Source organism: Heliconius melpomene, chromosome 15 (genome assembly GCF_056956725.1).
Source record: "Heliconius melpomene rosina isolate 202511_hmr_F chromosome 15, ASM5695672v1, whole genome shotgun sequence".
Taxonomy (NCBI): Eukaryota; Metazoa; Arthropoda; class Insecta; order Lepidoptera; family Nymphalidae; genus Heliconius; species Heliconius melpomene.
The window spans coordinates 5,922,452-5,947,202 of record NC_140403.1 but is presented as its reverse complement, the minus strand read 5'-3'; the positions used below and the strand labels follow the sequence as shown (position 1 = coordinate 5,947,202).

General features: G+C 33.7%; 1 protein-coding gene across 3 annotated transcripts in view; it reads left to right on the top strand.

Moving 5' to 3' along the window:
- IRSp53 (Insulin receptor substrate 53 kDa) overlaps positions 1-24,751 on the top strand; it is a 175,313-nt gene that overhangs the window by 126,361 nt on the left and 24,201 nt on the right. For 2 of the 3 annotated variants that reach the window (XM_085198796.1, XM_085198794.1), the window contains exon 3: positions 2,999-3,226. In XM_085198796.1, coding sequence (XP_085054922.1) covers positions 3,182-3,226 — 45 coding nt within the window. In that variant the 5' untranslated portion in view covers positions 2,999-3,181. Of the gene's footprint in view, positions 1-2,679; positions 2,818-2,998; positions 3,227-24,751 lie in introns of those variants that run through there. The other variant, XM_085198795.1, reaches the window with a different exon arrangement.

Below are 24,751 nucleotides of genomic sequence, written 5' to 3'. Positions count from 1 at the left end.
AATCCTAGCTGTAAGATACTTTTGATTTACCTAAGTAGCGCTACGAAGCAAGAATGTGAATATGAATATTCAGTAACGTAGAACAGTCGCATGCAGTATATAACTGCATTCGCGGTAACAAGATTCGTCAGCAAAACAGCTCCATCCAGACACTACTGACACTAAGCAGTTTACGCTAGCTCTACGCTACACTGCTATATGACACAACGACACTCGGTCAGCGACTTGGCAAACGATCGCAAAAGTCTCGTATAAGCCTCGATATGAAAATCAAATTGTTCCAACTCAAAAGACAATCGAGACTTCCAAGTTTCCAAACTTTAAAAGTGAACAGACACTTTAGAACAATTTGGTTTAGCTAGAAAATATTATAAGGCTTCACAGATTGAAAAACTCGATCGATTTTCACTTTGGAAATCCGTGTTGTTACTTACGAGAGAGTTTAATATAAATCCGGATAAGGATAAAGCAAGTTCGATCCGGGATAAGGGAGTTCAAACTAAAATAAGTGCTCGAATACTTGTGTATTTACGCCTCGAGGTGGCTGTAAGAGGGAAGTATGTAGGGAAGTATAAGGCTCATTCAGTACAATCCCGCGTGGGTGCACAACTGCACATGCGAGGTATAAACGGATTACAGCGAGGCAAATCTCACTTGTTTAAAACTGAATTACGAATACACTGAGAGCTAGTCCTAGTGTTTGTAAAATTTATTTTAATATATTATTATAATTAATTGTTTAAAGAAGATATTTTTTATTGAAAAAGTGATTGTTTTATTAAAAGATTTTTTAAGCCGTTACATACTATTGTAAAGCATTAATACATTAATTTATTTAAATGATTATAATAAAATAAATGAGAAGATATAATATTCTTCTTCTAAATTAAAATACATATAATTAAAAATAAAAATTAATTAAAATATGAAGCTATTACTTTCTATCTGTTTATATGCAAATGTGAAAAAAAATACACCAAAGTACGTATTTAAAGTTTAGTATCTCAATTTTTTGAAAAATTCTCGCTAAAGTTAACTAGTGGTTGAATTTACGTTTTTATAATAGAAAATTTGACTTTTATATGATTTTGTTCATATCTTATACATGGTACATATATCCATGATACATGTATTATATAAGTAACGTTAGTATAAGCCTTGGAAACATTTACTTGCATTTCGGTATAGAACTACTTCTATAAAAATGAAGGTCACAGGTTCTATTGAAAGCCAAACATTTTATCAATTAGTTTCGTACATTTATTTTTACTTATAAAAATATTAATGTAATAGAACCGAAACAACATTTTTTTTTCAATTTTGTCTGTATGTCAGTGCACACACTAATCTCAGAAACGGCTTAACCCATTCAAATGTAGTTTTCACTATTCTATTATTGTTTGATTTATTTCAATCGGTTATGTTAATATGAAAAATTGCATGCGACAATGTTCCCACAAAATAGATGTTTTATTGAACTGGGTAGAAATTTAGCTATCTATGTATGAGTATTGTCTTTAAATGATAACATTATTAGATTCAGATGAGAAAATAAATAAACATGTAGTACCAACGGGCGAAGCCACGCGGGGGCCACCAGTATTTAATAAAACATCTTAGTTCGTTATATGCATATAAAACGCAATGCCTATAAATAGCAATGAGCAGGTGTGCAGATATTTTAGTAATAATATTAATAGCCACGTAAAGTTATTCATATTTTCATATAATGCAAATAATATTTGCTAGGATCGAGGTTCACGCAGAAACTACGAGTATAATTAGGCAACAAGTTTATAACAAGTTCATTCTTAACAAACATTGGGTGGGAATTATATTCGTATTTAATGAACTAAGGCGTCGCGAGCTATGCATACGATTAGCATCTAGCAAGTGCATCGCTTGCGTGATTATGTAAATTTTATACCAACATTGTAAATTCAGTTAGGCGTTTTGACGGCTTTTACGTAAAATAACTAAAATATATATTACGTAAGTTTAGAAAGCAGTGAAATGTGAAGTCTCTAATACGAATAGATATATGTATATTTGATTTAAGTTATAGGTTATAATGTTTATAGTAAACTAGGAGCACACACGCGGCTTCGCCCGCTTAAACTTACTTAGTATTATACAAAATATTTGTAAATTTTCATCTAAATCCGTTCACTAGTTTTTGCATAAAAGTGAAACAAACATCCTCACAAGCTTTCACATATATAATATTCGCTAGATATATTCGAGTTATCAAAAACGATTGTGTCTAAATAATTTAGGTGTAGGTAACACTTGCCGCAAATTGCTCGCTAACATTTATGTTAGCAATTACTCTTGTGGCATTGACAATATTTCGTAACTAGCTTAATAATATTTTACGCCACGAAGTAACAGCTCACGAAATGCTTCACTACCTACAATTTACAAGTTTTGTTTGTCATTTAACTATAACACCTTTAATTAATTTTATTTATTTAAAATTTACATAAAAAATATGTGCTAATAGCTTCGATCCATTGTTAGCATAAAAAGCCTTTTAGCTCAATCAATATAACAGTAAATAAAAGAAAATATTGACGTCCAAATTGCAAAAAACAAGAAATGTGTGCCGTTGACCCGAAGACATGGCGAAATGTGGTCCTAAATACCAACAAATCCAAACAATTAACCAAACAGCACAAAGGTTTAGACATCAACGGTCCATTACCAGTCACTATGTTGCCAAACACTAGGAGCCAGATACGAGTGAGGTAGACGATAGTAACAAGTCTTCCTCCGGCCGTGGTAGACGCCCGTCGCGGTCTTTTAAATCTTGTACAGGTGCGACTCTAAAGTTTTTTTTTCGCATAACTTTTATTAATATAAGTTCGTTTAAGGTTTTTTTGTATAAAAATAGTTTTTATATCTTTAAAATTAAAATAATAATAAATTAAAATTAAATTAAAAGTGATATTTCTCGTATATAAATATGTTACTTATATTTATTTTTATTTTGTTGCAGATGTCGGCAGTGTTGTTTTCTTAAGTGTTGTGAGTAATACAAAATCTTGGATTCTGGTGCGATGAAATGTGAATTTTGTGTTGATGCAGTTTGAATCGTTTGTCGTGTGAAAACTTTGCCCTGATGATTTATCAAGTGTAACTTTTTTTACTGTTTTCTTAATTGGTTATATACTCTTTCGCTATGGAGACTGAGGAGCTCACTAAACTCGTGGACGGTATATATAAGGTAAGGAAATTTTTATTTTTACATATATTTGAAACTTTTGACATTCGTATGATAAATATAGTTACTTTGGCCATAACTCTCGTAGAATCTCTGTAATAAACATAATTTCATTCTAAAATTTTATGCTATTTACTATTTTACATAAATAATGTAAGATATCAATTTATTCATAATTCAAATTTACATATGTATGTAGAACTAATCAAATAAATTTAATTTCCATTTCTGTATAAAAAAGGCCAATTCAAGGCCTCTTCAAATAAAATATATTATTATTGTATGTATACAACACTAGTACAGCTCTCCCTGTTTTCTAATATATATATATGTATTATATATTATTAAGATACAAGTGAAAGGGATAGCGGAGGCCATTGTGGCCTTATTGAGAGGAAAATAAAGTTATAAAATTATACACTTCTAGTTAATATCACGACAGAGCTATTTTATTATGTAACGTTGGAAATTATTAGATACGAAACTGGTATATCTAATTTGAATCTCCATTCTCCATTTTACTCTTTAGTAGGTATTTCTTCATTTAAAAACGTTGAATATTTATTATCTTTATGAATATTATGAATATGACTTTGTTAGGATAATTATAATTTTAAATATATAAACTACAATTTTATTTTTATTATCGTAAATTAATAAACCTTATTAAATTAATTTCGTTTAATATTTTATAAAGGTTTCTAGTAAACATCTTTCGTAATTAATAAATGTGAAAACGATTTATGAATTTAAATTAATTCTAACAATTTAATAACGAAACAAAGGCTAAACCAAGAAATTTATAGAGACAGCTGGAATTATCTTTAATGTAAGTTTGATGTTACTCCGTAAAAGTTTCCTGATTAAAATATAAACAAAATTGAATTATTTTAGTATGTTATAGGAATATTTTACCATTTATTTTTACCATTTAGCTATAGTCATTCGATAAAAGTGAAAAATACAGTACAAAAGCTCAGGCGGATGTTCCAGCACCTGCCTCTAATGTCAAGGTCAAACGGTCACCACCACTCGCGAAGACTATACGATTTCTCTAACTTGTTTGATATAAATATGTATGTTTATCGCATACCGCACTGGGGTCAAAGATTTCGACTTTCTGATTGTTTTCTCCATATAAAAATATGGTAATAGCCAATTCAGCCTTTTTTTCTTCGATTCGTAGTCATATGGTGGCCTGTGGCTTGAAATATCGATTTTATTATGCGAATAAACAGGCATTAATAGAGTGAAAAATTAAATATAACAAAAAATAAATAAATTACTTATATTTTTTTCTGGTTAATAGCTAAATGGTCTCAGAAATTAAAAGAAAATATATTCTTTTATTTATTTGTCTATGGTAAAGAGTTTGACTGCAAGGTTGTTCATATTTTGAAGAGTATTATAGGACATAATGTTTTCGTTGAGCCATCTCGACATAACGATCTATAAAAAGCAACCTTATTTTGGTCGTACATATGTAAATTCTTTCCCTGATTTAACTGTTTCAATAAAGTTTATATACTACGAATATATGAAATATATTTATATTAAATTATTATTGAATGATTTTTTTTTTCACTTTTCACCCGGGTGGCGTAACTCAACGCTGCGTTACATCTAGCAAAACTAGACCGACCCATCTATAACATGCACAAAGAAAATTATGTGAGATTCAAATCTAGATAAATGTTAAATAATTTTTGTGTTTTATATAAACCTAAAATAAATAAATAATATATATTTTAGACAACATTAATTTGACTAATATTTAGAAAGGAAACTTATACTTGCAATTAATATTCATATCACAGTTGAGATATTGATTATACCTTTATCATTCGTTCCAAATTATCTCTGTATTAGACACGACCAGCCTAGAAATTAGCGTTTACTTTAAAACGGAAAACGACCAAATATATAAAACGAAACTAGTTTTTGCTTTTTAAGGTTAACTCCGATTCTTAAATAGCACTTACCGAAACCATAAAATGTTGTCTTTATTGCTTAACTCTTAAGATCATAGAAAACGGGGAGAAGTGGGTTCTAAGTGAAAATTATTTTCTATATCTTAATCGCATTAATGAGGCAGTCGTGGCGTAGGGGCACAAGGGTGTGACTAACGCGACGGTTATAGGTTCTATCCCCACTCGAAGATGGGAGGAGGTAGGCAAAAGGTTGGGTTCAAAAAGAAGTAGGTTCTAAGTGAAAATTATTTTCTATATCCTAATCGAATTACTGAATTACACGGTACTTACAAGAAATATAACAAAAATAGTATTGTGTAATACTCTTTGCGTGTACTAAAGTAGGTTTTATGTCGTGTGCTTAATTGAATAATCGGAATTCATGGCCAATTCCGTTCATAGCACTGGTGGATTGGACTAAAAACACTTGCATGGTTTCCATATATTATACAATCTGTTAACTGTGTAATTGGACTAGAAAATATATATATTTCATTTCTTTTTTTTTTATCTTGTATTCCACATATAGGAGGGTAGGCTGAGGGAACCTTGTGTTAAGACACTTCTTTCTCTACATCTTGAAGTTCGCCCTCTTATATTTAAACTTTATTATTATTCTTTTACATGCACACAAAAGATATATCTCACCTAATCTTTCACCTCATCTATATCACCTAAATCTAGATAAGGCTAGAAGGTTATTTATTTGATTTCGTTCTCTATTAAATGTAAACTTGGAATCCTTAAATGATTTTTTTTCCGTCAATTTTAATATTTTATCATGACAAATTACTTTTATCTAATTGATTATAGAAACTTAACATAACGTTATTTCTTAAAATAAGCTCATTGAGTATTGCCAGTTTTATTTTTATGATATAGAAATTATTTCTGAATGTATAGTATGAATAATATAAAGAAGCTTGTAAAAATAATAACCGCTATTGTAGAACTACAATCAATTCAATCCCTTTATGCAAAACCAACATTTTTACAGAAACTACAATAAAAATATCTCAAATGTAAATATAATGTTAGGAACACGCAGATAAAGTCGCCGAACTTTAATAACGAGTTTTGAAGGTTAATGAGTTTTTAGAAAACTCAAATTAAATTATAAACCTAGGCAAATATTTACGTAGCGTATAATATATTAAATATATATTTTTTAGCTTCACGCTCTGTCCCGCATGTAGATATAGAACCTGGGAGTACTATTAATACACTCCGTTCCCATTAAGACACTTCCGTTTCCCACTTTCTGTCAAATCCTGAAGATATTTAGTGTTGAATGGCAGAACAAAGCGAGGAAATGAAAATACTACCTACATATTTATTTTTCTCAAATGGGAATCGAACCCACATCGCGTTACGGCTGGCCTCAATATTATAAAAGATTTTAAAGTAAAAGCATTAATGTATATTAGGTGTGCTTTACTAAATAAGTACTTAATTTAACTTTAACTGGACCATTGCCAGATGCCTGTTAAAGTGCTAGAATATTATATTGTTTATGAAAGACCTCAATCTTGCTAATGCTATTATATTAACCAAATTGTATTTAAATATAGTTATTTTATATTGTTTTTCATATTATTAACATTTAATAAATCTTTGTAAAGGTTTTTTTAATAAAAATTAAATACAGATTATAAAGAAAATTACTAGTATTTGTTCGGTGTATTTATTAATTATTTATTTCTTGGTTGGCACCGTATTTGAATTAAACTAAGAAAATAATATCTACAAAAACATAAACATTCAAACGAAAATTTTATAGTTCGATCAATTTTTAGTTTCTTGTTAACATAAACTGCGCGCGTTTACTTTCCTCCGGTAAAAGTTTTTATGGTTATTTCTTTTCGACAAATCACAGAACCGGTATGGTAATTTCCACTGTCATAATATTGGTGAAACTTGTTAATGTCGATATGTATGTAGAGAACGAATATGTGATATTTTCTTAATAGTTAATTTTTATAATTGTTCCATATTATTTTTATTCTTGAGAATTTTTTCAATATCTTTAAAAATGTTATTTATTTATCGCCACGCTGTATTACGCACACATCAGGGTAGGCAGAAAAAACCTAGTGTTAAGACTCTCCGTTCCCCATTCTCCACCAAATTCTGGAACAGAGAAACAATACAAAAGGAATTGAGTAAATCAAATAGCATTCAATGAAGAACGCGTTACACGTTCCACGCAAGCTTTTACACTATTTTAACTATATAAAAACACTTTCAGTATTAAAATTAAAATTTGAATGAAAAATACTAATTATACATTCAATAGATCTTAATTAAGTATCAAAAAGCTTATATAAAACTTTAGTGTAAATAAGAATGTCAAGGTTGCGACGCCTTCGAGATATACGGCACATTTGTCTTTGCGAAACGACTATATCGTGCCAGCATCGCAAGTAATGCTCCCAAACCAGCCAGAGAGAGCTGCTTAATTAGGGAAAAACCAAGCAGAAATCTCTCCGTCAAAGGTCAAAGCTCACTGGTCGGCATTTACCCACTTTCCTTGCCCGAATGAGATTACTCTGTGACATTGCCTAATGTAAATTTTCGTCATTACGCTGTCTCTGTTTATTCTTAGTGTTCGTGCGGATCATTGCGTGATTTGCTCCGGTCATAAGGAGAAATGTATGTTTGTCTTGCCGACGTTTCTGCAGCGCTCGAATATTCTTAATTATCTATATTATCTCTGTTCTCCGTTCTTATTTTTATTTTTGATATTTCATTAATTCCGAACGTTCTGCTTCTGTTTCATTTTTATTTATATAATTCTCTTAATGCTTGTAGCTGTCACTTATAATTATAATACTCATATAATGTCACAAATCAGAACAGAAAATTACAATTATATATGTAAATTACATATAAATATTTATTTTAATTTCAAAATAAATTATTAGATATAAGCAAACACGCATTCACTCTAACACTACGCCCTAGATTGCACGGAAATGAGAGAAGCAGAACAAATGGCCGTCGCGTGACTTTCGCTCTTAACCGTTCTGGATCATCCGCTAGGAACAATCTACATATCGTGCGTGTACGGAGAGATGAAATTAAAGATATACTAGGAATACGTTTTTCTTACGTAAATTCTTACAAAAACAACAATAAGCTCAGTAAACAAATGATAAGAAAAACATCTTTCATTATTTTTTTGTTTGTCAGTCTTAATTTTGTATAACTAAACCTATAACTATTATACGGATAATTAGCTATGAGGTAATCTATGATAGAATCAGGCAGGCAGAGGCACAAGAGTGAGACAGTATATGCGAAAGGTTGTGAGTTTGATTCCAAGTCGAGGATATAAAATATTTAATATTTTCAATACCTTGCTCTGATAATAAGGCATTTACGGCGTTGAATTCCGCCACTCAACATGCAATGCCTTCAAAATTCAACGAAAATTGGGAAACGGAAGTGTCTTAATGGGAACGAAATATTTTAACCCTCGGTTCCTAGGTTCCCTCTGCCTACTCTGCTATGAGCGGGATACAGTGTGAAAGCTTAAAAAAATGCAAATAGCTACTAATTATATAAAATCTGTGTAATTATTAATATAAAAAAAGTTTATATTTCATATTTTAAATTTAGACTGAGCTAAGGAAAATAAGCTTAAATAACTAAAAAAGCCTTCATAATATTCATAAATAGCCTTCTTAGGTAATACAACTGGCTCAATTATATCACGTTCGTTGGAATAGTCGTATTTGAATAAGAATGCTTTAGAGCTAGTACTTTATCTATTGTGAATTCGCCCCCTGATACGCTATTAACCCCTACATAAATGTTATTCAAAGAGGCTATAAGCCCAATACAAAAGGTAAATATCGACTTCAGTTCAATTGGCACCCCTACGTATTTGTAAATAGTCTAATTAGATTTGTTTTAACTATATTCTTAGTTTTTTTATTCAAAAACCATTTGCTATACAATTCTATTTTTTCGTATTTTTACAGTTAATGAACGAGAGAAAAATGAATTAAACACTTTTTCTTCTCTCCTTCTTGTACTAAGGAAACTGTAAAAGTTATTAATGCAATTATTTAAATTAAAATGACTTATTTTTTTCTCTGAATAAAACACAAAAATTAGGCGACACTATATTTTATCTAAGAAAGCTTTCCATACTATTCTATAAAACTATGCTTTTAAGTGAACTTTGAACTCATTCCTATCGTATTTAATCGGATTCTTCCTAATAGTTCCTATAGCCCAAAATATTTAAATGTAAAAAAAAAATACATTATGTTATTTTTGAACAATAATAGGTTCATATAATTCTATTATTAAAAATCGTTTTCTGTTAAATAACCATTGGGCTCTTTGTAAGAGCTCTTATGGTAATCTCATCTGATGCCGACCCTTGTTTGAATCGGTTTCTCTCATTTGAATAAGAATAGCTTAAAATTCCAGCATCCTACAGAATTGGGTAATTCATCTTTTGATGTGCTAGTTCCAAAAATATTAAAGAATTATATTTAGAACTGGAAAGAAAATAATAGCTCTAGAAATATGTGAACAGAATTTTAATAATCGGTTGAGTAGTTTCGGCGGTAAAGCATAACAAACAAACTTATATTAACATTTATAATAACAGTAGAATTAAAATAAATAATATAGAGTAGAGTTACATATTTATACTGTGCATATTTAACTGAGTGATCTGTCACTCTCATCGCTCATTGTCGTTGTCATGATTTTTTCTAAAATAAGTATTATTCAGGTATTAATTTTTCTACTTTCTTTAATAATAATAGTAATAATTGTTTATGTATATTATATTACATGTAATATTAATAATTATCGTAATAATTATGGGATCGGCCTAACAAGCGGTCAAATTACCATATGTATTTGCAACAGATATTACTTAGTATTAGCTTTAATTGATCCTATTGTTTAAATATTTATAATTTTATATTCTTTGCAAATATATTAAGTTAAAAATATTAATTCGTGGCGCAGGGGCTCAGAGTGTGTGAACTGACTGGTTGTGAGTTCGATCCCCATTCGAGGAAGTGAAATATTTATTTAATTCTGTTCTGTTCTGTTTAATTCAAATAAAATGTAATATATTTATCAGTCTAATTGATATTAATCGTTATAAAGTTGTACATTTTCTAAAATATTTTTTTCAGCTTTACGCTTTGTCCAGCACATGGCAAGGTAGGCAGAGGGAACGTGGGAACCTAATGTTAAGACACTCTTTTCCCCATAAGACATTTCCGTTCCTAATTTCCACCGATAACGGAGCAGAACGCCGCGTTTTGCACCGTTATTAGATATCTTTGTATACCAACATAACATAAACGATTTCGAATTGTTTTAGCTAAAGCTACACATTATTTTTATATTATATCAACTCAGTTATTTCAGCATCTCCATATTCAGTTCCAGCACATCAATCAAGTTGTTCTATTTCCACTAAAGATATTATCTATAACAATCACTGTATGAGGCAATAGGTGATCAATTGCACTATAAACAATGTTATACTGTTCAATACTTATTACTTGGTTTCAGGGTAAATAAGGCAATGGATTACGCTTTTAATTCATAAATAATTATTTCGCCTGATTGATTATTTAATAATAGATTAATATAAATTTGTGTGTACGTTAATGATGGAAATAGACGTTGCGTTGGAAATTTTAACAAATGTTATAAAATAAAAAACCCGATTGCATAAAACTAAAAAGAAAACGAACAACCGCAATAGTTCATTGGGATTGACAGTCGGAATCTTTTTTTTAAAATAATTAATCATTTTGGTTAATTGATTAAAGAATAGGTCCCGACTGTTAATTCCATATCGGACTGTTCGTTCTATATCCTATCCATATTAATATACGTTTGTAAATTTATGATATGCAAAGAAGTTACTACAGATACGTTTTACTTAATAATACAAAATTTGTGTGTAGTAAAAAACCAAACGATATATCTCACTCATTATAAACTTTATATTTGGAATAAGGCACAATTCAACTATATACGTGTTATTAAATATAATTAACTCTAGTGTTTCCACCTGAAGTTATTTTAGTGTCTTCTCCTCTTAATAAAGATCCTTCAAATTATTTTTCTTTTTTTGTGCTACTTAAATTTAACTTCTTTTGTGTTAAGTAATATGCTAGTAAAGGAACGCTTAACTCAAGAAGTACTCGTAATTCAAGGCAGCCTATTTCTTCGATAATACGACGACATCGGCTCGATAGATAACTTAAATTCAAATATTTAAAGTATATTTTCCACTGCGTGCTTGCTTTTTTACTATCCTGGCGCATAGTAAAAAGCGAATATGATTATTAAATTATTTTGGTGAAATTTTAATATATATTAATTGGAATGATGCACTTCGCGTTATATTGTTTTCTCCCCTTAAAAATAAAATAAACAATTTTATCTAAGTAAAGATGACTATATGAAACAAATCATTCTAAAATAATTTATTAATAGAATCGATCGTTAAAAAAAAATATATTTATTTTCAGGAGTAAAATTATTTATTTCATAATAATAGCTAAAATAGCACTTGTTATATGAACCATTTGCAGCAGTATATATTTTGTAATCTCGCTTTACAGTGGACTGGAAGCCTCATCTCCAACTTTTCGAGTCCCCATCAAGTTAAATTATATATCAGAAAACCTTGAAAGATGTTTACCAAAAAGAATTAAGATGCTAAGTCTTTGGAAAGTCTCTATTATGATATTATATTTTAAGTCCGTTTAACTTTTGTCATTAAATATTAAAAAATAAAATTTTAGAAACAAGCTCTAGAAGAACATTTATCAAATATATAAAATATATATATGTAAGTATTTTCATTTTAACAAGGTAACAAGGCGAAACGCGGCTTTGAGTTTCCCCATACGCAACGCACTCGAAAATTCGATTCGCTCGAAAAGTGTTAAACAGTGTGTTAACACTAAGTTCTTTCTGTAGATACTGTCGAATTTAATACGCACTATATGTCACATATTTATATAATAAGCATTTTAATCACCAACCTCTTAAACAAGCTACTTATAAATATGAAAAGAAAAATAAAAACAAAATTTAAAACAAAAATATCATTTGAAAACTAAATAAGTGAATTTCCCTTTACTTAAACGTAGTATAATGAATAATAAATGTAAACAATATGCAAAACTAATATACTTAAAAGTAAATTTAATATTCCTTTCAGAATAAACCAACATGTTTGAAATATTTAAAAAGCGTTCTTACTCTATAGTGATTATTGTGCGCAAGTAGCTGTGCAGTGCACTTGGCATGTCCTGTTACCGGTGAAACGGTAACACAAGTTACCTACTGGTAACTATAATACGAGTCAAAGTCAACCTATACCGTACATATAAATTTTATAAAGATAATTAACCGTGTGATCCCGGCCTAGAATAGGATCACCCTGGTACTGATGGTGTCGTAAGAGGCGACTAAAGTACGTGTGGTAGAGTCACGTCGCCAGCAATGGCAACACGTTTGGGCAGACTCGACCGGATCAATACCACCCCCGGCATTTAAAACCGGCGTTAAGTAGTGGCTTTATGCCACTGCGTTTCGCATTAGGTAATGCCGGGCTCCGGAGCCCAACCCCCACCCCTCCCTGGAATATGAAAGCGGCACATAAAGAGAATCTACCCCAGGAGGGTACCAGCACCTCCGGTGCTGGAGAATCCCTCCCTGAGTCCTCAAGCTCAGGCTGCCCTTCGAATTCTGGGGAGGGCAACGTACCGCGCACAAGACCAAATTGCAAACAAGGCAAACGAGACGTACGCCCCACGGCAACCCCTACCACACTAAACGTGGACTTTTCCAATATCAGGGGTCTTCACTCCAATCTGAATGCCGTCCACCACCATCTTGAGACGGCACGGCCGGCCTTGTTATTTCTGACGGAGACTCAAATTGTCCGACCGAGCGACACAGCCTACCTCCAATACCCCGGCTATAAAATAGAACACAACTTTATGCCTCATGCCGGGGTCGCTGTGTACGTAAGGGAGGACCTGAGTTTCCGTCGTCTTGCTAATCTTGAAGGTCGGGACCTGTCGACTATCTGGCTCCGTGTTGACTCGGAAGATCGAACCCGAGTCTACGCATGCCTTTACAGGTCCCACAGTGGCAATGCGGAAACGGATCGGCTCATGGAGCACATGCAATCGGCCATCGACGATATGCTCTCACAGATCCCCTCTGCTGAGGTCGTGATACTTGGCGATTTTAACGCGCACAATGCCAGTTGGCTTGGATCACGCACCACCGACCACGCTGGGAGGGCCGTTTTTGACCTTGCTACGGCGAATGGATTGTCCCAATTGGTCGAGTCGCCTACGCGACTCCCGGACGTGGACAACCACAATGCCTCCTTATTGGACCTTCTGCTGACTTCGCACCCGGAACAGTACCAGGTGGTCGTCGATGCTCCTTTGGGGTCTTCTGACCACTGCCTGGTACGGAGTGTCGTGCCCGTTCAGCGCGGCAGTCGCAGAACACCCGCAACTCGTCGCGTTTGGCACTACAAGTCAGCAGATTGGGATGGGATGCGTACATTGTACTCATCTTATCCCTGGGGACCGGTTTGCTTCTCTTCTGATGATCCTAGTACCTGTGCCGCTGCTGTTGCCGACGTGGTTCTGCAGGGCATGGAACTTTACATTCCTAGCACTGTAGTGCCCATCGGTGGCAAGTCACAGCCTTGGTTTGATACGTCTTGCAAACTTGCTGCCCTTAGCAAACGCGAGGCATATCAAATCTGGGCCGAGGCACTGGTTACTAAGGATCCGAAGGTGAAAGCCTCAAAAAGAGAGTATAACCGGGCCTCTAGGTCCTTTAAGCGGCAAATTGCCAAAGCAAGGTCCCAGCATATCGCCAAAATCGGCGAGAAGCTTGAGAGCTACCCGTCCGGAACTCACCAGTTTTGGGCGCTCTCAAAGGCGGCACTCGGCAACTTCAGCCAGCCTTCGCTTCCGCCTTTACGCAAGGGGAATGACATCTTGGTCCATACGGCGAAGGAGAAAGCCGATCTCCTGGGCGCTCTCTTTGCCTCGAACTCGACTTTGGATGACCAAGGATCAACGCCACCGACCATCCCGCGGTGCCAGAGCTCAATGCCTGAGGTTAAGTTCAACCAAAAAGCTGTAAGGCGAGCTCTGTCCTCTTTGGACATCCATAAGTCGAGCGGACCAGATGGCATCTCCCCCTTAGTGCTTCGTTCTTGTGCTCCTGAGCTGACACCGGTGCTAACGCGTTTGTTTCGGCACTCTTACTCAGTCGGCGTAGTCCCAGATTCATGGAAGAGCGCTCTTATCCACCCGATCCCGAAGAAGGGCGATGGATCCGATCCATCTAACTACAGGCCTATTGCCATCACTTCCCTACTCTCAAAAGTCATGGAGAGCATCATCAATAGCCAGCTCTTGGTTTATCTAGAGGATCACCGATTGATTAATGACCGTCAATATGGCTTCCGCCATGGTCGCTCTACCGGTGATCTTCTGGTTTACCTTACCCACCGTTGGGCTGCGGCTATTGAAAGCAAGGGAGAGGGCCTGGCAGTTAGTTTGGACATGGCGAAGGCCTTTGATCGAGTGTGGCATGGAGCGCTCCTTGCCAAACTTCCATCCTATGGGCTTCCCGAGAACTTATGCAGGTGGATCGCCAGCTTTCTCACTGGGCGCAGCATCAAGGTCGTTGTCGACGGTTTTTGCTCCAATCATATGCCCGTGAACGCTGGCGTTCCCCAAGGCTGCGTGCTGTCCCCCACGCTGTTTCTTCTGCATATCAATGACATGCTGGAAGATTCTAGCATTCATTGCTATGCAGATGACAGCACGGTGGACGCTGTTTACTCCGGCCGCGCAAGTCTTTCTCGGGAAAACGCTGAACAGTACCGAAATAAACTTGTGTCTTCTGTTGAGGCGTCCCTCGAGATTGTCTCTTCATGGGGTGAAAAGAACCTGGTCCAATTTAACCCCCTGAAGACACAGGTTTGCGCGTTAACCACTAAAAAAACCCCATTTATCGTATCGCCAGTCTTTCAGAATACTCCCCTTTTAGCCGCGCCCAGTATCAGCATATTGGGCCTTAATGTTTCGAGTGACTGCCAGTATCGCGATCATCTGGAAAGCAAGGCCAAGTTGGCCTCAAAGAAACTGGGGGTCATCAATAGAGCGAGACGGTACTTCACGCCAAAACACCGATTGGCCCTATATAGGGCCCAGGTTCGGCCACACATGGAGTACTGTTCTCATCTCTGGGCTGGTGCACCCCAGTATCAGCTTGACCCATTTGATCGCATACAACGTAGAGCTGTTCGAATCATTAAGGACCCAGTAAGCTGTGAAAGGCTTGACACTTTGGCTCTGCGTAGAAACGTCTCCTCGCTGTGCGTTCTCTATCGCATTTTTCATGGTGAGTGTTCTGAAGAACTGTTTGACCTGTTACCTGCCGCCGAATTTTCCAACCGCACAGTACGTCACAAACTTAAATACCATCCACTCCACCTGGATACGTGGCACTCCACTACTGTGCGGTTTCGTAGAAATTTCCTTCCACGTGCCACCGAACTGTGGAATAGCCTACCCGCGGCAGTGTTTCCAGGTCGGTACGATATGGGTACCTTCAAAAAGCGCGTCTATCTCCACCTTAAAGGCCGGCAACGCACCTGTAGCTCCTCCGGTGCTGCACGGGGTCGTGGGCGGCGGTGATCATCATCAGGTGACCCGAACGCTCGTTTGCCTTGTCCTTCTTCCATAAAAAAAAAAAAAAAAAAAAAAAAAAAAAAATTCAATTGCGGCCGTCGGGGCATAAGAGCAGAAGCGATTGTAAATCGACTGGTTGTGAATTCGATTCTCACTCGAGGAAATGAAATATTTATTATTATTTAGTTTCTTCGCTCTGGTAAGCAGTTATAGCGTTCTGCAAGCTGCAAGAATTCGGCGGAAAGTGGGGAACGGAGTGTCTTAACTCTAGGTCCCTGTCTATGTGCCGGATACACCGTGAATTAAAAAAAAATACCGATGAAATTTCTAAACGGATTTAGTATAATAAGATTCAGTATTTTACGAGTTCTTCTATCTTTGTTCTGAGATATAAATTTGAAAGTCGATGTGCCGTGTATTATATCTTTATATTCGTTTATCCGATTTGACTTTAGTATCTTACAAGCTACCTTCTATTGATCTCCTCGTATCTCAGTTTTCGTGAAATATCTAATATTACTTTGTACCTGATTGTTTTATTGTATTTTAGATGGAATCTTTTTTCTATTTCTTTTCTATCTTACGAACGTTAAATTTTGTCATTGCATTAGCGGACCCAATTTTTATTTTATCAGGCCGAAATTAATAAATATATTTTAAAAACTTATCACAAATTTAAAACAACAACTTCCAAATGTGGACCAGGCTGTGCAAATGCGGAGCAACCTTCTATAGACGATTTGCAAAAAAAATATATAATATCCGACTTTCTCCAGTCATAAGGACGACGCAGCTTTTTTTGTATAAGAATAGTCTTGCTTTTTTAAAAAGAACTTTATAAAAAAAATTGAGAGCATATTGTCGTAAAGTTTATTCGTTAAACTCCTAACGGTACCATCGACTGCCTTTATCTTTTTAGTCCACTCAACCACGTCAACGTTATCTATCTTTTCATATATGTTTTCGGTTTTGTCTCTTAGTCTCAGGTCTAGTTCACAAAAAGCTCAAGCTTCAATAAGCTAAATTTTTACACATTATATACATTATAATTTACAATATCCATAATAAACTTAAAAGCCTTGGATACTGAAGCTAAAATATACTAAAGCTTTCAATATGAAAACAAACCTGCTTAAAGTGTCTAACACCTACCATTAGAAACTTTAGAGTAATCAGGAACATATAACTCCGGCTTCCATTCAACGAAGTTAGCCGAGAAGAACTTATGCACATCACAACTTCTTTAATTAAATTTATGAAGAAAATAACATGACTATGAAGCCAGTCTTGGCGCAGGGGCAAAAGTGTGTGACTGTAAGAGCGACTGGTTATGAGTTCGATTCCTACTTGAGGAAATACATTAATTTAAATTTATATTTTCATACAATTAGGCGGAAAATGGGGAACGAAGTATCTTAACACTAGCTTTCTTCTGCCTACCGTGCTATATACACAGCCACGAGGCGATGCTGATTTAATTTAATTTTTAATTTACGAAGAAAATAACATAGCTTCAATATTGCTAGGGTGAAGCCCGCTTAAGTAGTACGACTAGCATTCAAACGTCTTTGAAGTGTTCTTCTTAAGTCGGTTGCATTTATTTGCGAATCCTTGTAACAAGCTCATTAAAATATCGATATCTTCTTTATGCATTTCCATTCGTGTACTAACTATTAATTACGGCGTATAACAAAGCGAACTGTTTCGAATTTCAATACATTTTATGTACTTAGATGTTCTTGTGAACTCAAATCAAGATGCATTTTGTGGTGGGGCAAATTGAATTTTCTTTCGAATATGTAAATTTTTGCATTCTAAAATAATTGGCAAATTTTAATTTTATTGTTCCGTTCCGATGTTTCTTTCAATTTTGGTCAGCCTATACTTATTTTAGGTTTGGAATTCAACTGGTAGAGGATTTGGATCAAGACTCTTTAGGCACTCTCTTTCAACTTCCAGATCTTGTCGGCACCGAAAGGATTCTATTTGACCCAGGTTCTTCTCATTCGTTACCTATAGCTGTATGCTAATGGTCATTAGCCTGATATTTGACATATTCATCTTCGGTCCAACCTCAAGAAGAATCTAAACTATCTTCACCATTCACTGGTGTACAATACCACAAAATAGACAAGAGTGGAAGAAAAAGAGAGAGGCCTTTGCCCAATAATAGAACAGACTAGCAAAATTATATTTCAATTTTAAAGGCAACGTCAAAAATTAAAGGATAAATGTGGAAACCAACAATCCTCATAAACAACATACTCCCTGGATTATGTACAAAGAGAAAATATAAATAAATTTGTCGTTCAGGTCACATATATATTTAGTTGACGCGTATTCGTCGAAATACAATTTAAGGAAGGAAATTGCCTTGCGGTGGAACCCGCACAAAATGGAATATGTGATATTAAATCTGTATGACAGTTATTAGGACACTCGAGTGGCGGTTGAGTCTAACAAAAAGGATTTATTTAGAATGAAACGATGGTACATTTTGTTAAGCGTTTTTTTAAATTATTTTGACGGCGATTTTTCTGTGTGGTATTTTTGTAATGTAAAGATATTAGAATGAGTATGGAGATACTTATATTTTATAGAAACCTTTTTTTTTTCCCTAGCCTATACCATCCCATTGTTGGGCAAAGGCCTCTCTCCACTCCTTCCATTCCGGTCTATTTAGGGCTATTGAGCACCAGTCTGGCCTATAATGGTCCAGCTCGTCCCGCCATCTCCGTTTTGGTCTGTCGATTCTCCTTTTAGAGCTTGGACCTGCACAGCACCTGGTAGATGACGCTTTGCTGAAATGGGACTGGGCCGGACACGTCTGCCGCAGGCCTGAAGAGTCTTGGGCGAAATAATCTACCATAGAAACCTTTGCTTGAACCTATTTGCGTATTAAGAATTACATTTGACAGTATTTATCAATTAATTTGGATTTGAAAATATACTTACTTACAGTACTTTTGAACTTGTAAAGTATTAAATATTCTTGTCCATTAATGGTTCAAGTTAAATAACAATTAAAAAATAAATATAAAATATGATAAATTCGAATATAAACTTCCATAAAACTAAAAAATATAACCAAAGTGTTTGTCTAGTGTTCACGTACCTTCCGCTTAAATAAAAGTAAACGTTAGGCATTTTAAGTCGATGTGATTGAGAAAATTACCGGTCGGGGCCGGACGTGACTGGCACTCTACCAATAAGTGACAACATAGCTTGGAAAGCTATTGCTACTATTTTATATATACGAAACATCGAATAGATCCACTTTGGTAGTTATTGTTTATATTCTTTATGTATTCGATAAATTATTTTCATTTACTTTTATATTTTTGTTATTTTTTCATATAATTAATTAATCTTGCTATCTTTGGTATTTAAAGGGCGGAGATTTTTCTTGAAAAAAAAATTCTTGCAATAATTCAATTACTCATTGTTTATACTATTAAGTTCGGAGCGGTGTCTATACTTGCAACCACAGGTGCTAATTCTCGCTTTCACCTGCTCCATCCAAATATAGCAAATTACATCAAAGGAAAAGAATACCAACTTTTATACAATTTAATTACAAATATGGCTGCCTATCAATGAACGTACATACTACAAAATATAGTAAAAAATAATTGATTCTTTAATTTAAAATTACTTCATTTTTACAAGTACTTACATTTTAAAGATATAATACACCTTTGAAATTTATTTCTATCAATTTAGATATACTGTACGTCCGCCGTCATATAAAACTGTCTGCCATATCTGTGATCTGTCTAGGAAGCAAATGCTTAAAGTTTTAAGATTTGTGGCTAGTATTTTATATTGAGAAAAACCTAAACAATATTTCTTTTTGAAAATAGTTACCCTGGTTATTTTATAAACATACTAGTGGACCCGAACGCGGCTGCGCCTGCTTGAACTATACGAATATTTATTAAATATATTTATAAAATTATTTTCAGTTTTCAATAGAGAGATGCCTTAAGCGAGCTCATTTTGGATGACGTTTTCTAACAAACTTCGCAAATCGTTGCTTAGCAACGGTCGCATAGCGACGGTTGTTATTAACATGGCGGAATAAATGACATGTCAAATTAATAAGTATTTTAATATATTGGTATATATCGATAATATTACAAATATGAGAAAAAAAAGTATCCTATGTTCATCCCGAGACCCTCAAATATCTCTAAATAAGTATTTTATCACAATTAAATTAGCGGTTTTGCCCTGATTGCGTAAAAGACAGACAGACAGACAGAGTTACTTTCGAATTTATAATATAGGTAGGGATAATTTAATTTATAATAATAAATATGTATCCGACTGTACTCAATAGAAGATTATCCTGGCAAGGCACGTAATTTATTAACTTTATGTATTCTTTGACTACCTATCAACTGTTGGTTAGAAAAGTAAAAAACAAAGTCAAGATGTCGAAACTTTGAGAAGCTTGTCTTTTTAATTATGTCATGTTCACTAAATCTTATTAGAATTCATATAAATTTAGTAATTTATTAATCTCTGTAACCAGCGAACCCATTTACAGCAATTTGTATACACTCATTTAACAGTATTTGCTTAGCAGTCGACCTTAATTAGAAATTTTAGTACAAATTACAACATTTATTACAATTTTCTTTAATAACTATTTATTTTTAGAAAATATAAAACAAATATTTGGATAATGATTAAAAGATAAATTTACTCATCCTCGAATTTTAGTCCTAATACAAAAAAGCTATAATTCTATCTATATTTTATAAGTAGCTCACCCTATTATAAGTTAAGCCTTAAAATCGGAGTTTCAAACAAAAGCATAAAGAATATAATTTAGACATGGCTATTTAAAGGTCAAAGGCCGAAATTAAAACAGATGTCCAGGGTAGATTAAGTGGAATTATTCTATGGAAACAGAGCAAAAAAAATTAAAAGAATCGCGACCGATCTTACTTTATGAGTGGTGAAATAAAAATGCAAATTCATTTTGCTCGCGTATCCTACCAGGCCTCTTTTGTAGGATAACAATAAACATTGTTGTTTCCCTTTTATTTAAGGAAAGAGGAAAAATTCTGATTGCCGGGAAGTAAACTAGGCAGTGGTACCTTTTGTGGGATCGACGTGCTCTCATAGTTTTAAATTCAAGTCTAGCTTAAAAAGTTATAGAGAAACATTTTTAATTATACTACACTGTCGGCATTGTTTTATATTTCTATAGAAAACCATAATATTGTTAAAACTTTGTCTTGTACAAAGTGAAAATGTTCGTTTGATTTTTTTTATGAATGTACATATTAGTTAACTGGCGACCCGCTCGCGGCTTCGCCCGCTTGAACTACATTAGTTTTAACGTACTAATCTGCATTACTTTCGGTTTCTTATAATGATATCAATTTTAAAACAATATCTACCTTTATTGAAAAAGTAAAGTTTTAGTCAGTTCAATAAATATTATTTATCTCATACAAGAGAGAGAGAGAGAGAGAGAGGAGATTTTTGTACATCTTTTAAAGTAAATGCTCATAAAGTTAAAGATGTAAGAATAAACATCGTGTAAAACTTTTTTTTATGACAATTGTCAATATTTTATTTGACGTAACGAAATAAAATCACGTCTTCTTATATAAATAAATTCGGGTGACAGCGTAACTGGGGCGCGAAACTAATAAGGGCAAGCTCAGCCGTTTTCATATTTGCCCAAATTACATTAATGCTTATTACTGCTCTTAAGAATTGTACCTACAAGAAGAATTGGATAGACACGTTTACAGAATTTTAGGGTTCCGTATCTCAAAAGATAAAAACGAAACCCTTATAGGATCACTTTGTTGTCCGTTTGTTCGTTTGTCAAGATTATCTCGAGATGACGGGGTTTCAAGATGAACTTAATACTAAATATTCTAGCTTTATAGTCTCTTAAAGCACAGAAAAAATTAAAAGTTGACGCTATCGGAAATTTCAAGCACATTTTTGCTGTATTTTGTATGAAAATCAACGCATAATCAAAACTCATAGGGTTCTTCCCGTGGGCCTACAATAATAAAATTTATTACGCAATGGGAACTTAAATACAAATAAAGAAAAATATCAAAGAAGTAAAAATTTTTGACCTACAATCTTGAAATTGCTGAGAGAGCCTTTATTTTCTTTCAGTCATTCCTGAAGGAAGGATGTTAGAAAAGTTGTATATTAATGTTAATAAAGTTGTTAATTATTTCTATATTTGTTTTAATTACGATTTACATTTTTAAATAATAATAATAATAATACTTTATTGCACATGAAAATAAAAAAAAGAAATATATATCAAATTTACACAAAAATGAAAAGAAAAAGAAGGATACATAGAAACTTATTTAGGTACTTAAATTAACATGTGCAATGGCGGCCTTATCACTGTAAGTGATCTCTTACAGGCAACCATTAAAAGTGCAGGACTTATGCAAGAAATTATAGTAAGGCGCAAAAAGTATTAATTAAGAGAGTAAAGAAATAAATAAATAAATAAATAATATATACTTACTTAATAATATTACTTTATGTTTTAAATTGTTTATTTGTTTGGATTAATTTACACATTCGTATAAGTTACTAGCGGCCCGCCCGCGGCTTCGCCGGCGTGAACTACGTTATTATTAATTTCTGTCTTCATGAGTACCTCCGTCCTATAAGTGACGTCCATGCAAAATTTGAGACTCCTAGCGATTTTAGTAACGAAGTTTCATACAAATTGTCAACCTTAACCCAAAAACAACCCCTTAGAAGTCGAATATTGCAAATTCCCGTCTTAGTGAGCACCTACGTCCTATAAATAATCCTTATGCAAAATTTCAGATTCCTAGCACTTGTAGTTTCTGAGATTTCGTGATGAGTGAGTGACCTTTCGATTTTATATATATAGATATAAATATTTGTTGCTTTTTTTCATATTTAAGTAACCGGCTAAAATGATTTACATAGAGATCTATTTACATGTAAAACAGAGAGACGATTTCATACAGCAGACGTATTACCGCCTACTTGTTTATTTACATAATATATTCTTAGTACTTTCATAAAAAGTAATTTAATACGATATTCAAATAAGATCACTTTTATTATGAAAATAATATTACAATATTTTTATTAAAATGCCTATCGCTATACCTAGAGTTAAACTAAAAAGTTTTAGTATTTATCTTTTAGTGTAAAATAGGTTTTTATTTTCCTCGTACCATAAATTGAGTCCAATAACCACTCGAAAAAAGGAAAAATCAATATTGTTATTTCATGGCACTGATTAGCGGATCGTGAGCAGAAGTGTGTTAATGGGAACAGAGTACCTTGCCACTAGGTTTCCAGATCTCCTCCAAAATTTAAACATGAAAAAAGAACTTTAACACAAAAAAAGCTCTACAAATGTTAAATTTAATACGTTCAAATTAAGGCAACGCTTTGCCAGCGGTATGTAATCCGTCACATTTGACGGTGTTAACGCGGCATATCTGTATAATTGCGTTACGGGACTTTCCCTTCTGACGTCTTTGTAGCGTTGATTGTCGTTTATGTAATTGCCTACATTCTATACTAGCACGGCTTGGTTTCGAACGTATTAGTCACTTTACGCGAAATATTTTCTTAATTGCACTCTAGCGACAAAATGGCGAATTTCTGCTCAATCCACATTGCTCCTTGTCTGGCGCTAACAAAATAAGATCACTTATTCCGCTTGTACGTCTGTCTGTACGAATATTTTACGACTGTGCGAATTGTATGGAACTTCATTTCATACTCCAGTGCTTGCACGTCTTTGTATGTCTATATAAAAACTATTCAATTAAGCTTGAAGAAATATTATTCAAATGAATTAAATATGATAGAATAGATGTTTTACTCGTATATCATTTAAAGTTATTGAGGTCAGTGGAGGCGAAGAGGCACAAATGTGTGACTGTAAATGCGACAGGTTGCGAGTTCGATTCTCACTCGAGGAAATGAAATATTTAATACCTATTTGTGTATTGTGCCTCGAGAAATCAGCTGAAAATGGGGAATGGAGTTATTAAGACTCCAGGTTCCCTCTGCCTACCCTGCTGTTGCGTGATACAGCTAAAGTTAAAAAGGAAGTTAAAAAGAAAAAAAAAAGTTAATATCAAATTGCTCTACGAAATCAACAGTTTCACTATTTTATAATGCCCGACAGACGCCGTCTGCTGTTGAGAAATATTAAAATTAAATTACTTTTTTTTTACATAGCTGTGTATTTTATTTCGCAGCAAGTATTACGTTTTGAGTTTTATTACTATAGAGCACTTTGAATATTAATATACAAGTTGTATACCTATATTAATTTGAATATTTACGTAAAAATATCATTTATAATTAAAAAAGAACATTAACTTTTACTTTTAAGCTTAATTTATTTTAATGGTAATGTTTAAGTCACGTTTTTAAGTGCTTGTCGGTCTCTCTAATAGGAATTTGCAAGCAGTGTCTACGTACAATGGCTATAGTTTCTACTTATTTGCGACAGACAGATACGGAGAGTATCGATGGCTTGTTTTTAAACAATTCCGTTTCGCCCATTGTTCCGCTTTCTTTCTATGTGAAATAACAATTAGTCGATATCACCGCGAAGTCACATACGACAGTGTTACATATTTGTTTATTCTACGCGAGTAAAGCCTTGAATAAAACTAGGGCAAACAATATTTTTAGTAAAACTATTAGTAAATTTAATGACGCTACTTACTTATGACATAGTTTTCACTTAGATTGTAAACAAGATGGATGTGAAAATGTATATTAAAGTTCAAGTTGGATTTGTCCTTTGAGGG